The sequence below is a fragment of the Schistosoma mansoni genome, chromosome 2, assembly GCF_000237925.1.
Source record: "Schistosoma mansoni strain Puerto Rico chromosome 2, complete genome".
Taxonomy (NCBI): Eukaryota; Metazoa; Platyhelminthes; class Trematoda; order Strigeidida; family Schistosomatidae; genus Schistosoma; species Schistosoma mansoni.
Genome location: NC_031496.1, coordinates 18,237,433 through 18,253,513, shown reverse-complemented (window position 1 = coordinate 18,253,513; position 16,081 = coordinate 18,237,433). Strand labels below are relative to the sequence as shown.

Here is a 16,081-nt window from a genome sequence, read left to right as displayed (position 1 = left end):
ATTAGAGACTGACCAGTTGCAGTCCTAAACATCAATGGAAAGATTCAAACAAACAATACCATGTGAATTTAAACTTCACCCCATTGCACAAGCAAGTGGCTATTAGAAGTCAGTAGCTCAGTGGATAACGAGATGGCATTCGAAGCGAAACATACTGGGTTCGAGTCTCAGAGTGAACATCAACTCTGAGATACAGGTACATCCAGCTGACGAGTCCCAAATAGGACGAAACGCGCGTCCTCCATTCCACTGCTATCCACTATCCATCTTTGCTCACAGTAAATTTTCTTCTTTTTATTTCGTAAATGATTTCACTATGAAATTGTAAAAAAGAAAATTCTGGTTAATCAAAAATTCTTATCAATGTTTCGAATTCTACTTGTTTATTGATGTGTTTAATCTACGTTTTGTTTTTACAAGAAAAATTCATTAATCAAGAAAAAACTAGATGAACTGCATTTTTTGAAAGTTACAAGATGGACAGAATTACACTGAATAGCTATTATATCATTACTATGGTGCAACCTTTTCTAGAAATCAATATGAACTAAATGTATCTTTTAAAGTACCCACTAACAACATAGTAACTGTTTTATGAAACTTCAATGGCTTTTTAAGTGTTAAACTTAGCCTTGCTTTAATACGTACCAACAAAGATTCGTTCTGTTAAATGAGGATAAGTGTACTGGAAAACAAGATAATGCATCAAAAAGCTTAAACATTAGATGCTTAGATCTTAAATCATGAAGATTCGCTTATATAAAGATAGACAGTTTACTGAACGAGAACACAAGTGGGGACAATCGATTTTATTTGAATATAAAATTACAGAATATCTTATTAAACTCTGAGAACCATACAGTAAATGCTTCATTCACACAATGTTAATAAATCATCTCAGACTTAATTTTTCTTTTGTTTCTGCATCAATCGTCCTTTGTTCTCATTCTCTTTTCTTTGATCTTCTTAACCTTGTGCCTCCAGGCACTTCACTTTCGATTGATGATACATACTACTTATATCTGTCGACATCGGTAGCACACGTCACATTAGTAAATCTCAATGTGCAACGACGACTCTCTAAGAAATCCAGACATCAACTAATTGCTTTTTTATCTGGAGTCTATAGTATTATATTCTGTTCGAGAATATCTCGATTATTAGGCCAGTTGTACGAATTCAAATAAAATGTCTTTCATGCACCAAAAATAAGTAGCTCCTGACACAATATGTTTCCTAATAACACCACCTTTAGGACTTTCTAGTCTGAAATAGGTGGAAGATAGTTCTTCAAGCCTTAACACAGCCAGCTTATTATTTAAATTCATAAAGGGAAATAATATAATTCACTAGTAAAATGAAGATCATGTTGATAAAATATTTGGGGCATAAATTACTGTAAACTTTTTTCAAAGTGGGCCATGTTAAATGCTGTAGACAATTATTCGTTTAAATTCACATGGTTTTGTTTGTTTGAATCTTTTCATTGATGTTTAGGACTGCAACTGGTCAGTCTCTAATTAGCATATGTGCATACTGTGCGTATTGACTCGATATAGTCCTAATTCACAAGCATTATAAGCAAAGATGGATAGTGGATAGCAGTGGAATGGAGGACGCGCGTTTCGTCCTATTTGGGACTCGTCAGCTGGATGTACCTGTATCTCAGAGTTGATGTTCACTCTGAGACTCGAACCCAGTATGTTTCGCTTCGAATGCCATCTCGTTATCCACTGAGCTACTGACTTCTAATAGCCACTTGCTTGTGCAATGGGGTGAAGTTTAAATTCACATGGTATTATTTGTTTGAATCTTCCCATTGATGTTTATTCGTTTAGTCTAAATAAAATGAAGAATTTTGTTCTAATTTGTTAAGGATAATAACAAGTCTTAAAGTATGTAATTATTGATTAAGGAGTTATAAACTCACTAAATAATAACTCCCAACAATTGAAAAGTTTCTTTTGTATTACAAATTTTAATTCCAAACAATAATTCTTGTTTTGAGTTTGTGCGTGTGTAAATGGCTATTAAAAAATACTAGTATTGTTTGGTAAACGACAGAGTGAAACCAACTAAATTTACGACAGAACTTCATACATGAGTGTTGTGTTTAGCTGTCAGAGGCTATTACAAAAACTCTTAATCAACTCTTTCTACTATAATTGAATCATTTGTTTATGTCGGTGATTTTTGTTTAATTTATTCGTTTGTTTATCATTCATTTAATTTATCAAGAATTTCAACTTCCAGTAAACATCTGCTAGGAAGGTGCAACCATCAGTTTAAACTAATGATATTATAAACTGCTAATATACAGTTAATTATTGGTTAATTAGTGTTTTTGTGTCTATAATAAAATCTTCCTAAAGTTGAGCTAAATCCCTCTTTCTTTAATTATAATACGTAACAATACCATTGTTTATCCACTACAACTACATTATTGTTGTAAATTAGATAATTCATTCATTCCCTGACTATCCATCTATTAAAGAAATCTAAACTGTTTGCACAAACTTACGGAAGTATTCAGTTAGTTGTTTCTGAAGTTCATTTATGGTGACAAAACATGCAGTGTATTCAATTTATAAAAAATATGAACATTTTATTCAGATTCTTCCGACTATAGAAACATTTTAATGATAAAACGTAAAGGTTGAATATCGACTTTTTACCGTATAACTATGAGAATATGTTCAAGTTTATTAGTTTTATAATGTTCAATCCCTAAAACACAATGAAAACTTGTAGATTATCAATAGTGAGTGGTTTATGAGGCCTTCCTGGATTTCAATACACATTTCTTGTTACTTTAACTTAATGTTTATGTATATTTTCCATTCCAGTTTATGTTTTCTTAAAAACGAAATTGAACCAATACTGAAATGTACCATTTTATGTCCACACACTCACATAGTGCATAATAAGTTATTGTTTGAATCAATCTTGACTGCTCTCTCTCTCTATATATATAATCTGTGCTGATGGCTGAAAGCACAATTGTGGCTTCATACTTGTTTCGTAATATAAATCATTGACATGAAGAATGCATGACCTTTATTAACATTTATATTTCCTAATATAATGATGTTAATATGTCAGTATAAGTTTTGTTGAAACGGTTATAAAAATGAACATAAGATTTTTTAAATAAATATATACACTTTGTGATTCGGGAAACATTAATTTTCAGCTGAAGGGATTAATGATTCAATGTGTAACATAGAAAATAGATTCTACAAAAACTTATTGTCATTGAAACAGGAGTAATCAACTGCTACCATAGCAACCTTAGTTTTGAAGTACTTACTTACTTACGCCTGTTACTCCCAATGGAGCATAGGCCGCAGACCAGCATTCTCCAACCCACTTTGTCCTGAGCCTTCTTTTCTATTTCTATCCGGTTGTTGTTCATTCTTATGTCTGTCTACATTCCTTGGCGTAATGTGTTCTTTGGTCTTTCTCCTCTTCTTTGGCCTTCAGGATTCCATGTGAGGGCTTGTCTTGTGACGCAATTGGGTGATTTCCTCAAAGTGTGCCCAACCCTCTTCCAGCGCTTCTTCCTGATTTCTTCCTCCTCTGGAATCTGGTTTGTTGTCTCCCACAGTAACTTGTTGCTGGTGGTATCTGGCCAACGGATCCGAAGTAACTTGCGTAGACAACTGTTAATAAACACTTTTATCTTCTGGATGACGGTTTTTGTAGTTCTCCACGTCTCCACCCCATACAGTAGTTTTGAAGTACTCAATCTTATTTCATTGAGAGACAATTTCTACATAAATCCTATTATCATATAGTATAATTTGATCATAAATGATGTATATACCTAACACTAACATGATTCTTTAATCACTCATCTTGCTCCATAAAGTTCAGTATTTTCAATTGGATATGAAAAGATTCTAAAATATAATGAACGATAACTTATTGATATATTGACCTAGAAATTTGTCTTTGATGTAACTCAGAACATACAAGTTCTCTTAAAAAGAAACTTTGTATTGTATTAGGATCACTTGAAAATCAACAGTTGCTTACTTAACTCATCAAAGATATACAGTCTGTAATTAGTTCTGTTTAAAATATACACAGAAGTTCATATGTTATATACACTTGAATATAATTTTTCCCGGCAAGTATACTCACTTCTTATACACTGACAAACAATGAAGTTTCATGTATTTATTCAGTAATTAGATGTACAAATGGGGTAAAACTTCAGAATTTAATCACAATTAGCTAACACAACTCAAGACTTTTAACATTTAATTTATTAACAAAGAAACTTGAAACACTTATCACACACTAAGAAAGTTTGTTAATGAATCCGTACTGTTTTTCACTTGCTTGCTCGTGGAGTTTAATCAGTCATCCTTCAAAGTAAATTCTGCAAGTGTCAGCGTAATATTTAACACCTAAAGCTAATATACAGTCAAGATTGTATGACAGAACTTAAGCGTTTGATTTGAAATTATGATTGCCGCTGACTTAGTAACAGACTTTGAAATAAGAGAAGACTGTAATTGACATCCTGTGGAACGTTAATCTGAACTGTAAAGAGTATATTTATGAATGTTTGTATTTATCGTTGTTGATCTTAAGAACTGGAATTGCTCTAGCTCTGTTTGCATATGGAAATCCTAAAAGAATTACCTTATCATTGCCATTAAAACACATTTTTATGGTAAATTCGGACACTAAAGCTAGCAGTTCGAATACATGTTTTTTGTCCTATTTACACACAGTGAGACAGATAAACGGAAAATATAAACCCCCACAAATAAACTCATACTTGTTGGGTAATTTAGTAGCTTCCTATGATCAGCTAGATGATGTTCTGGGGTTGGAAGGGAAGGAAGCTTAGCTTTAGTCTCAGTATAAGTATGAACATTGAAATGTAGGTATTTCTGGTTGGCAAAATATGCGTCATTTACTCTATTTCTAGTTATAATCTAGCTTAACCGATATTTGTGAAGAATTTAATTGTATGTCTCACTGAAGAACTAAAACTTTTCGATTTCTCCACTTATTTTCTGTATTAGTGACAAGTAAAATGAGTATTATGATAAAAATCTATTGTGTGAGTTAACAAGAGTTATTTACTAGGCTGAAGAAATCCAATTGATTGGTAAATTAATTTAAAATTGCTCTTCAGATTTCAATTTCACTTCATCGAAATGCTATCTACATGAAGTCTAACATATAAAAATAGTTTCTGAGTTCATTAAAGTATTCAGAGGTTAAGTAGGCTCAATCTGACGGTAATTAACAGTTCATTCGACAGCCACGGTTTTCTGACCTACTTAGTGTTTCAAAAATAAATCATCTACTATTATTTTCTTTTCTTCAGTTTTAATATCATTAATGATTCAATGTCGAAAATAATTGGACATCCGATGTTATATGGATTCAGAGAATACACATAAATCCTGAATATTCACTAGGTTCAAATATATTAGTTGTAATTTTTTTGACAGCACCTATGTTTGATACTGTTCTGGAACTCAAAGAGTTGCTTGCAAGTTCAACGAGCATTGAATACTTGTTAAGCTCTTCCTACTGATCAATTTTAATTATGCACTATGAAAACATATTCATCTTAATGTCAAGTCACTTAGTCTGTAAGTTATATTGTAAACATGATAGATAAAATACGATTGGAATTCAGGATTAGACAAAATATTTTTGGATGTTATTCAGCTCCCAATTTATATAAACCTGCACATCTACACTCTTTTTATAACATTGATCTAAGAATTATTTGGTATTTATATCTTCTAAAACTTTATTCCACATTTTTATATTAACTCTTCTTGTTTAGGACAAAGTACCATCAAATCATTCAGATAATGGTTTTCATAAATCTTCAGATCTAAAGTCTATTATACATTACCATCAACAACAACAACTACAACCTCCTTTAAAATCAATCAATCATCAATTGGCTTCAAATAATCATGAAGTTAAATTAGTTATGTGTAATGAAGGAAGTACAATGGTAAACAGAAGGGATATGTTTAAATCTCATCAAAATAACTTTACAAATTCTAATAATCATGTAAACATAAATCTGATGAATAGCCAAAGTCACAACGGAATATCCGTTAAAAATGATCTTTTGAATACAATGAATATCAAGTTACAAACATCTCATCCAGCTACGAAACCTCATAATCAGTTAATGTACAAAACTAATCTTAGTAATAATATAAATAAAAATAATGAAGTATGTTTTTAATGTTTATTAATTGATATTCTCTTTTTTATTACTTCAATGAAGAAGAAGCTAGATAGAACTTACTTGACACAAATAAGATTATTCATTATTATCTACACTGTTTAGTCCCACTGCTAATAAAGTTTATTTTCAATATATGTACATATGCCAATAAGAGATTGATCAATTACAGTCCTAAACATCAATGGGAAGATTCAAACAAACAATACCAAGTGAATAATTTTATTGAGATTAGGAACCAATCTACGCTGAGCAGAAATTACAAACCAGTAATAAGTGGCCATTTGTTTTGTTACAGTATGAAACTCCTGTAAAGGGCAGATTAACGATCACCGCATGGAATCAAACGCAGAACTTACAGGCATTTCTGTGATAGTTTTATTTTAAGACTACTGAGCTGATGTTCATTGATTTATATGTCTGATTTCAATCAATTCAAAGAATTGAGCAACAATCTTATGGTATATTCAGTGGGTAACTGCCTCACAAACAACACAGTTGAATTCTATTGTTTACAGCTTCTTACTAGAACTAAGGTAACCACACACAAAACCTCATAACTAAAGCACGGCATAACTCTTTTATTCATTTTTAATTGTCGTACTAAAATCTCTACGTACACCATTGTCTTTAGGTTCAATAAACTTAATAAACAGTATTAAACAATTTTTACCATTTGTAACGCACGATGAAGTTGTACCGTACAAGTACGTCATTATACAAGTACCAACTATACTGGAATTTCTTAAGATGCATGAAAGGAACGAATTTCCATCATAATGATAAGGTGTCTGTCAATATAGGGTTGTGAAAATTGTTAAGTCTTAGTAGACATTATGAATCCATCAATTTTAGATTATCATTGAAGACGTGGAAACATTAGACAGCCGTTTCGTCCTAGTATAGGACTACTCAACGGTGTACATCCACAATCACGCACGCAAGACTTGGACCCAGGACCTTCGGTCTGACTTTTAAAAAAGTAGTGATATTGTTTAAACTGGTTTAAACTACCGCTTGAGATAGTACCACAAATTTATTCATTTTAAACACTAATTTTAATTTTTATTTACAAGCGTTTCAATAACTTCAGATATTGGAAACTTTGCTTAATAACATTAGATAGCCCAGAAGTCACTGTTGAATTTTTGGTTAATTTAGGAGAAATAGATAGTTCATCTGAATTTACCTTCCTATTATTTAACTTAAAAAACAAGTATTTTAATGTATCGTTTTGTAAATGATAAGATATTTTCTTTTATTTCTGACTCACTTTTTACCAGTAGCATTACTAATCTCCCTCAATCAATTGTTAGTATAATAATTTCAGAAACGATGTCAAATACACTCTATCACTTATAATCGATGCCTATGAAATGTAGCAAGATTTAAAATACTTTCTTTGTCTGGCTCTCTTGCAAAACGCGATTGAACTGTAGTACTCGGATTAAGCCTGGGCAATGTCTGGCTCCCCTGTTAAGTGGGATTGGGCTGTACTGTTCGGGTTTTCACGTGAAAGTCTGGGTAGTGTCCGGTTTTCATGAAAACTAATGTAAAATTACCCTGGCTCACAAGGGTACTGAACTGAATAACTGATAGTTACTGTTTGCTTTACCATTAAAAAACTGAACAATTCTTTAGACTGACTATTTACTTCTTCTAAGGAATTTTTTTATTTCTATGTGTGTTATATTAATTCTCTGAAAGGATCAAATTAACAATGGAATAGGATCTATTGAAATAGGACAGTTGTAAATAAATCAGTTGTTGAATATTTATTTATTTATTTAGACACATAAATATTGGTACAAGGAAGCACCAGATACATATGCGCCACACAAATCTCATTCGATTTGTGTGAGGTTTGTGATACTGCCCAGCTGCCCAAATTGAAGCAGGTGAAATATATATTTACAGAAACCTGTTATTATTTAAATAATGCACATTAAAAATTATCTAATTTCAATGTTTACATAAATTGATCCTATTTTGTAATTTTTTTTAAATGGCTGACGCAATAGCTATACGGATTAAGGAATAAAAGATTAACATATAAAAGATATATGTTAAACTGAATTCTTTATTTTGGTTAACTTCAGACGAAACAAGTCTATAGCATTTGTAATTATATGATGACATAATTTGATTAATGTACATTGAGTATTTTGCTTAATGTTTCGGTAGTTAGCGTTATTAAAATGTTATTATTATTATCATGTACCCTTGTATGGTGTTAGTTTTGTAAATATGTTAAAAATTTAATAACCACTTACCTCATCTTATTAGTTCCTACTAGGGGTTAAACATTCGCTCATGAGATCGAAGGTTCAGAGTTCGAGTCCCGCGTGTAAAATCGTGGATGCGCACTGCTAAGGAGTCTCATACTAGGATACTAGGAAAGGCCGTTTAGTGCTTCCAGGTTTTCGATGGTGGTCTGACATCGATTGATTCATGATCTCAATCAAAATCTTGACAATCTCCACAACCCCATACTAATATATCCATATAATTTTATACATCACGTAGTTTTCGATTAAACATTTGATTTAACATTAGATTATTATTTATTTCTATCTATATTACTTATATTTATTCTGCTTATTAAACATACACCTTCAATAGACGTATAGACCTATTCGTGTTACCAATATATACTAGTTATTTTCAAATAAAAGATTTTATTATAATGGCAACCCTAACTTGGATATTCCATTTTAATTATAATAACTATCGAACGTAGTGAGAATCAGCTGAAAAGAATACTATTTCTTCAACTATGTATTTCCTATGTTTAACTATTGATAAGACTTTTGTTATCGTAATTTAATATTCTTACTACTATCAGTACACCTGTCTTCCCACTATCAACTTGTACTTTTACCTATTATGCTTGGTGACGTATTCTATTTCATTGTGATTATTGACTCAAATAGCCTTGATTGGTCTAACATTTTCGTATAAATATTCATGTATATTAGAGTAAAGCCTGATGACTATCTATATTTTCCTAACTCAAAGATCAGTCCATTTAAATGATTCGATACTAAACTTGACACTTTATATATTGTTTGTTTATATTTTATTTAGCCTGTACATTTTTATCAATCAAATTCAACCAGATATACATTTAATTCTCCTAAAGTAATTGCAAATGGATTTAAAATTTCTCAACCGATTTCATCATCTAATCATATGAATATATCATCATCATTATGTAATACTACAATAAATCATTCTGCTGGATGGGAAATTAATTTAGGTTGTATAAATAATAAATCATTGCCTACACGTTATTTAATTCCTGTAGATTCAAATAAATATCGGTAAGTCCATCTTCTTTTATTTTGTATTTTTATGACGATTGTCTCGACCTTAGCTATCAAATCTTTGACCAGTCAATCATAAAATATGATCGTAAAGACGTGACCAGCGAACTTCAACTTTATCGTGTTGGAGACGGTTATCCACTGCAGGTTATAGATTTTCGTTGCGTAATATTGTCATTTGGTTGAAGTTGGATATTAGCTTTATTGGATTGTGGCTCAATGGTCTACAGGTTAAACGTCAATGCTCGAGACAGAGGGTACCCTTTGGTGTAGTATGACGTGCCTGTTTCTAGGGTATCCTATACTAAGACAAAACCGATCTCTAGTGGTAATCAGAGTAAGATCTATGGGTGAGTTAAACTATGAAAATACTACAATCTCTACAAAAACCTACACTGATAAGGGATTTTCATGGAAATTCATGTAATTTCTAACCACTGTTCATCACTGTTCCATAGCTTTGAGTCATTTTTTCTAGATCAGCCTCAAATGTATTATAAAAATCAGTTTGTTTTGAGCATGAACTAACTTGTATTAGACGAGTGAAAGCAATTTCATAGAGGCCATGTAACTTACTTTCAAGCTATTTGGTGCTCATCAGAACAGGATATAGACAATCTCGAGAGAACTATTGATAAATATAGAATTCTTAAGATTCCAGGTACTCTTTGCTGATAACTTCTATCTAACATGAAACCGACGTACAGGGAGAATAAAATATTGATAATTTCTAAGTAATCAACCAATGCGGTGATCTAATTAATTGGGTCTTGTAAACTTATATTTTTATAATATAAATAAGGCCAGAACAAATATTGATACAGAATAATATGAATTGGTTATATATTTCGTGGTCTCTCATCAACCGCTTACAACCAAATATGTATTAGAATTTTAGCATTGAGATAATAAATAGTGTGGAACAATTGACATAAGTGAATGTAAAGGATTGGAATGAAAAAAGGTTAGGTGTTAGAATCAAGAAAGCATTAAGGATGGGTGGTGTAATAGTTGAGTGGAGTTTAGAGACAGATATGATAAACTGTGTGATAATTTTAGAGGTAATAAAGGAGTCATGGAATTAAAACTGATAAGATGGGTTACGTAATAATTGGATAGAATTTGAAGAGTTCACATAATTTAAAAGAAACAAGTGAGCGGAAATGTTTGAGTGAAAGGGTGGTTTAAGAATTGGGTAATAGAAGAGGAATATAATACAAACTAAATATTAACCAAAATAAAACTAATAACCAAAAAACGAAAACAAAAAAAAGTGGATTACCAAGGTAGTAATAAGTTTATCACTGTCTCTTTTCGAATACATAGATCCAGTTTAAGTTTTTTTTATCGCGATCGCTTCAGAAAACCGTAGAGCAGTCGTACTTCTTTGCCTGCTAATAATTTTGAAAGCATGAGAAATATCAATGTTGTACCCGGTGTCAAGTAAATGCCGAGCTATTGCACTGTTGAGAGCCCTAGTCCCTCGCAGCCTCAGTTTCTTTGAAACATACTCAGAAATGCGAACATGTACTCTTCTCTCAGGTTCTTCCAATGTATGTGCTTTGGCACGTACATGTAAATTGGTAAATGCAGTTGGAGCAATATATATATATCAATTCTGTTGTCTAAAAGTAACTAGCTGTAACCATTCCATGATATAAAATACAAATATGATCTATTATTTATCTGAAAGGTTTGATTAATCATGCTAAACGAACGAAAAAATAATTTGGTCTAACAAAGTTGATGGATTGTTTTCAATCGTTTTGAAGAAAAAACAAAATATTGTTTTGAATATAACAAGAATTACTAACTGAATAATTAGGGCATAATCTATTCAGATTGTAATTTAATTGACAGATACATTTTGGAAAATCTTTTATTGTATCATTGTTATTAATTAGTTTAGAAATTTAATAAACAAAACTAGACTTGACTAAAATTTCTGAACTGAAAGTTGTTTTTCATATTCAATTTAGGTTAAATTAATGAATTCAAACATTTGTGTGGTAACTTGTGCATTTTATATTATTAGTATGGGATTGATGGAATTCACGAATTGATCTAAGCCAGATCACCAGTGAAAACATGGAAGTACTAAACTCATCATCATCGATCTCCGTACTAATAATAATCATTTGCTCACTAGGAACTTGCTATAAGTTGGACTTTCTGGAGCTCTAGTGACAAACCGTGGAGTCTGATGCATATCAGGTGGAGACAGTTATCCAACTTAAACGACGGATAAAGAGTTGTACAAGATCATTGATCGATTGCAATTAAATATTAACACCGTTGGATGTTGGCTCAGTGGTTTAGAGGTTAGGCATTTGCGCGCAAAACTGAAAGACCTGAGTTTGAGTTATGCGTGAAGAATTGTGGATAAGTATTGCTGAGGAGTCCAGTACTAGAACGAAATGGCTGTTCAGTACTTGCAAGTTCTCAGAGGTGGTCCAAATTAGATCGATTCGTGAATTGAACTATTTTGTATTACTTGCAGATTAACCTGAATATTAACATCAAAATTGATAAAAACAAACGAAATGAGTAATCTAAGTATTGAGTGCACAAACTTGTAAACAACTATTCCGTTATACCTACTTCATTGATGATAACTGACTGAAGTAAATAACCGTATGGTGTTAAGACATTCGATGCAGTCTATTTCCAGTAAAATGACGAAATATGTATAACACTTAATAAAGGGCTAATGGTACAATTACAGAATTATTGTTTGATAACATGTTGATCACGTTTTCGGCTTGACCAGTGGGAACGATGACCATACGATCTATTCAATTTTTATGAAATTAGAAAAAACACAACTAAAACATCAGTTCATCAGAAACCTTAAAAATAAGTCAGTAATCAAACTGGCACGTAAACTATTCCCACTTATTATAATAAGATCATGTTTATTTTTTGCTCTATATTACAATAGGCGACCGATACGTGGACCCTTTGATATATCTAGTCAAAATCAATCATTTACTTTAAATCAGTCTCATATTATACACTATCCTAAAACAATTCCTAATTCCTGTTACTTAACGAACAATAAACTGTCTTATTACAAATGTCCAAATGAATCAATTCAACAAAGTACCATGATAAGTAAGACAAAAACTAATGATACAACTGGTATTCATCATTAAAATCATTCTTTTCATTGACTAGTATCAATCAAGAATATTATGATGGAAAGTCATTACTGTTCTTATTATTTAATTATTCAAGTTCGTGGCTGTGTGTACATAATTTAATCTAGATGTTTTCAATTTTAACACAAGAGATAACAAATAAATATTTTCTTCTTTCTATAACATTCTTAAATAGTATTATATTGAAAATTTCTTCTCTTATTCACTTTCTTCATATTTTGTAAATTCATAAATGTTTCTGTTCTTACCTTTGATTCAAGTTGAATAATAATATGTTAAATAAATTTAAAATATTATTTTACACTACTGTAATAAAATGAGTAGTTCATTTTTTTCTAAAATAATATTTAAACTTTTATATCCTACACCGACGAATCTACTTGTGTTTCTCTATCTAATTTGAAAAAAACGAAAAAACAATTTCAATATTGTCACCTTTCTCATGCATTATAATTTCATTATTGATTTTCTGTTTACTTCGTTTTCATTATTTTTTCTCCCTTTCTCTCTTTCTCTTTCTTGTAAATTATCCATCAATAATTGTTATCACGTATCTATCAATCAATCTATCTATCTATCTAGTTGAAATAATAAAAAAAGAGTGAAAATCTAGTTTGTTAAAATATGTCAATTTATTGTTCATTGAACTTCAATCCAGGATTATTGAAATACAATTTAACCACTGAACTTAAGAGTTTATCAACCAGAATCATTTTTCAACTTATTAACAATAGTCAATTAATTAAATAAATAATAATTGTTTACTTTCATATATATATAATTGCTAGTTATCAAATATAATATTATACGTGAGGCTATCCTTATTTTCTTTGTTTAAAATTTATCATTGTTCACTACATCACTGAGGTTGTAATAGAAAGTTACTGAAATAAGACTAAATAATCTAACATATAAGTACTGTTAGTTATTTGAACATAATTCACAGAATAACAAAACGTTTATTGGATCATGGAGATAATTGAATTTCCTAGTTTATATTGAAGAAGAATTATTGATTGGAGTTAAACACTAAAGTCACTGAAAGTCAGCTTAGTGATATAAAGCTTGAGCATTCTCTATTGGACTTAAAGGTTCTGGGTTTAATCCCTGGTGTTGTTGTGGGTATATACTATTAAGAGGTTCAATGCTAGATAGGAAAAGCTATTGTCGAATGCTTCCTGGTTTTCAACAGTATGCAAACTGAGATCAATCTATGAAGAATATAGCTTATATGATTAGTAATAAGATCTAATGTTAGATCTGTTATTATTGTTCTCCATGAAATCATGCAATCTAAGTAAAAAGTAATAAATTCTGGTTAAGTGCAGAATAAAATTTTCAAATGTATGAGGATGAAATAGTAATTTAAATCAAATGGATTTCGTCTGCGGAAATGCAAAGGAACGGGATACATGTTCATGGTGTATCGGGTCATTTAAAAGCAGAAACGACAATTGTTTTATTAACTTAAATAATAACAAGGGCTGGAAAGAGATCTAGGTCTATTTCTTTTGGGAAGAAAACTTGGTCTTTTGGATTCATATTGTATTCGCTTCTGTCGTTTTAAAGATTCGAAGAGTGATTATCTTTTGTAGATTACTGTTAGTGAAATAAATTATCAAAGATAACTGGTAAAGTTTACTTGAATAATTCGATTGGACCAGGTGGGTTAACATGGAGCCGCTGACACAACGCCATTTCTTAGTCACTCTGTAGGGTTCTCACAATAACGAAAAGTAAATTCTTAGAACATTCCCAAATGCAACTTGCTCTAATTTAGCAAATGAAACCTTAGAGACAGAAGAGAATGACTACCCTAAATAATTTGTTTTTCGGATTCGATGTCACCCTAGAATGGGTAAAGCATGTTAGTTGTGGTTTTCTTTAGGTGAAGTTCCTTTAATTTGACCTGTAAAAGTCTTAGACGATTGAAATGCTACTGATTAGCCCTACGCCAGTGCAATTTCTCAGCTTTTTACTGTTTGATCAAAGTAATACTGTTTCCAGTCAATGACTGGCATTTTCTATTAGCTGTTAATAAAAAATAGAACACTGATAGACATCAATGATGCATTATTCACAAAAGCAAATCATTCCAAGTAAACTCATGCTTGTTTTAATAGTATGTTACAAGCACGATAGTAGAATAGAAATGTAGTTGCTTGATATAATTTTATTATGTACCAACGAATTTCGTTGTATCAGTAGTTGAATTACTCTTAATCAACTTAATTAATCACTAAATATCAAACGTATAGAGTAGAGAAGTTGCTCTTATAGGTTATACAATATGCAACAGTTAGACTAGTTTATGTACATTATAACTTATTAAATTAGATGTGATTGACTTCAAATTGTGTTTTCATAGTTAAATCTTGAAATGTTTCATAACAAGCAATATTTTCTGGTTGATTTTCAGCTCTTTCTTTAAAATATTATGACGGTATATATTATTTACAGTATAAAATTTGCACAGAACTCCTTAGTTTTCTTCAGCTGATATTAATGATCCAGAATGAGACTAAGGCAAATTATTATAATTGCTGCGAACTGTATAACAAAAGCACCAGTAACATTGTCTGTAATATTCGCAGACGTTACTGAAGCTTCTATTGTTCAGTGGTATGAGTATTGTAGGGGTATATGCGTAATAAAAATGACAAACACAACCGGAGTACATACAAACAATACTGAAGCTATGTGGTCGAGGCTGAGAGAGACCTTATCATGGCTCCATAGGCCGACTACTATGGAGCCATATGGATAAGTTCCTCAACCTTATGCATTACGATTTTAGAACCTTTGAACATCCTTCTAACCCTGACAAGTTTTTGGACCATATAAAAGAAGTGTATCAACTTTAATTTTTTGGTTTTGTAAAAATATATTTTTACTCTATGCTGGCTGTTTACTGATTGGTTAATATTTCTCAAGGTCACTTGAAATTCGTTCAAAGGTCGTCCATAAATTATAGTCTCGTCTATTTTTCAACTTAAACATATGAATTTGACAGTTATTTTGTTGTTCACTGACCTGTTGATGAACATATTTCACACAAAAACTACTAATCAAGAATTGAATTACCTAAACATTTAGGAGGATAATGTTAAAACAAAACCTAACCGATTAATCTATAAACTAGACACAATAATAATGGCTTAGATAGTGGATATAAGTAAGATGCACACAACTGGTAGATGCTTAGTTCAAGATAAATGCTAATAGAACAAGGAAAAATAATATAATGATTATAATATTGTGGCCTATTGTGTAAAGGTTGCATCAACCAAACAGAAAAACAATAAATAAATAAACTGGCTAGCAATAGACACCAGTTTCGAAACTAGAACGTTTCC

The 16,081-nt window shown here is 31.2% G+C and overlaps 1 protein-coding gene across 1 annotated transcript in view; it reads left to right on the top strand.

Annotated features, from left to right (window-relative positions):
• Smp_122950 (hypothetical protein) overlaps positions 1 to 13,708 on the top strand; it is a gene marked incomplete at both ends in the record, with an annotated part of 41,623 nt that extends 27,915 nt beyond the window's left edge. Inside the window, 3 exons of the mRNA XM_018795955.1 lie at positions 5,822 to 5,998; positions 9,326 to 9,561; positions 13,672 to 13,708. Of these exons, the coding sequence (XP_018650215.1) occupies positions 5,822 to 5,998; positions 9,326 to 9,561; positions 13,672 to 13,708 (450 nt within the window). The remainder of the gene's footprint in view (positions 1 to 5,821; positions 5,999 to 9,325; positions 9,562 to 13,671) is intronic.
• Positions 13,709 to 16,081: the final 2,373 nt, after the last annotated feature.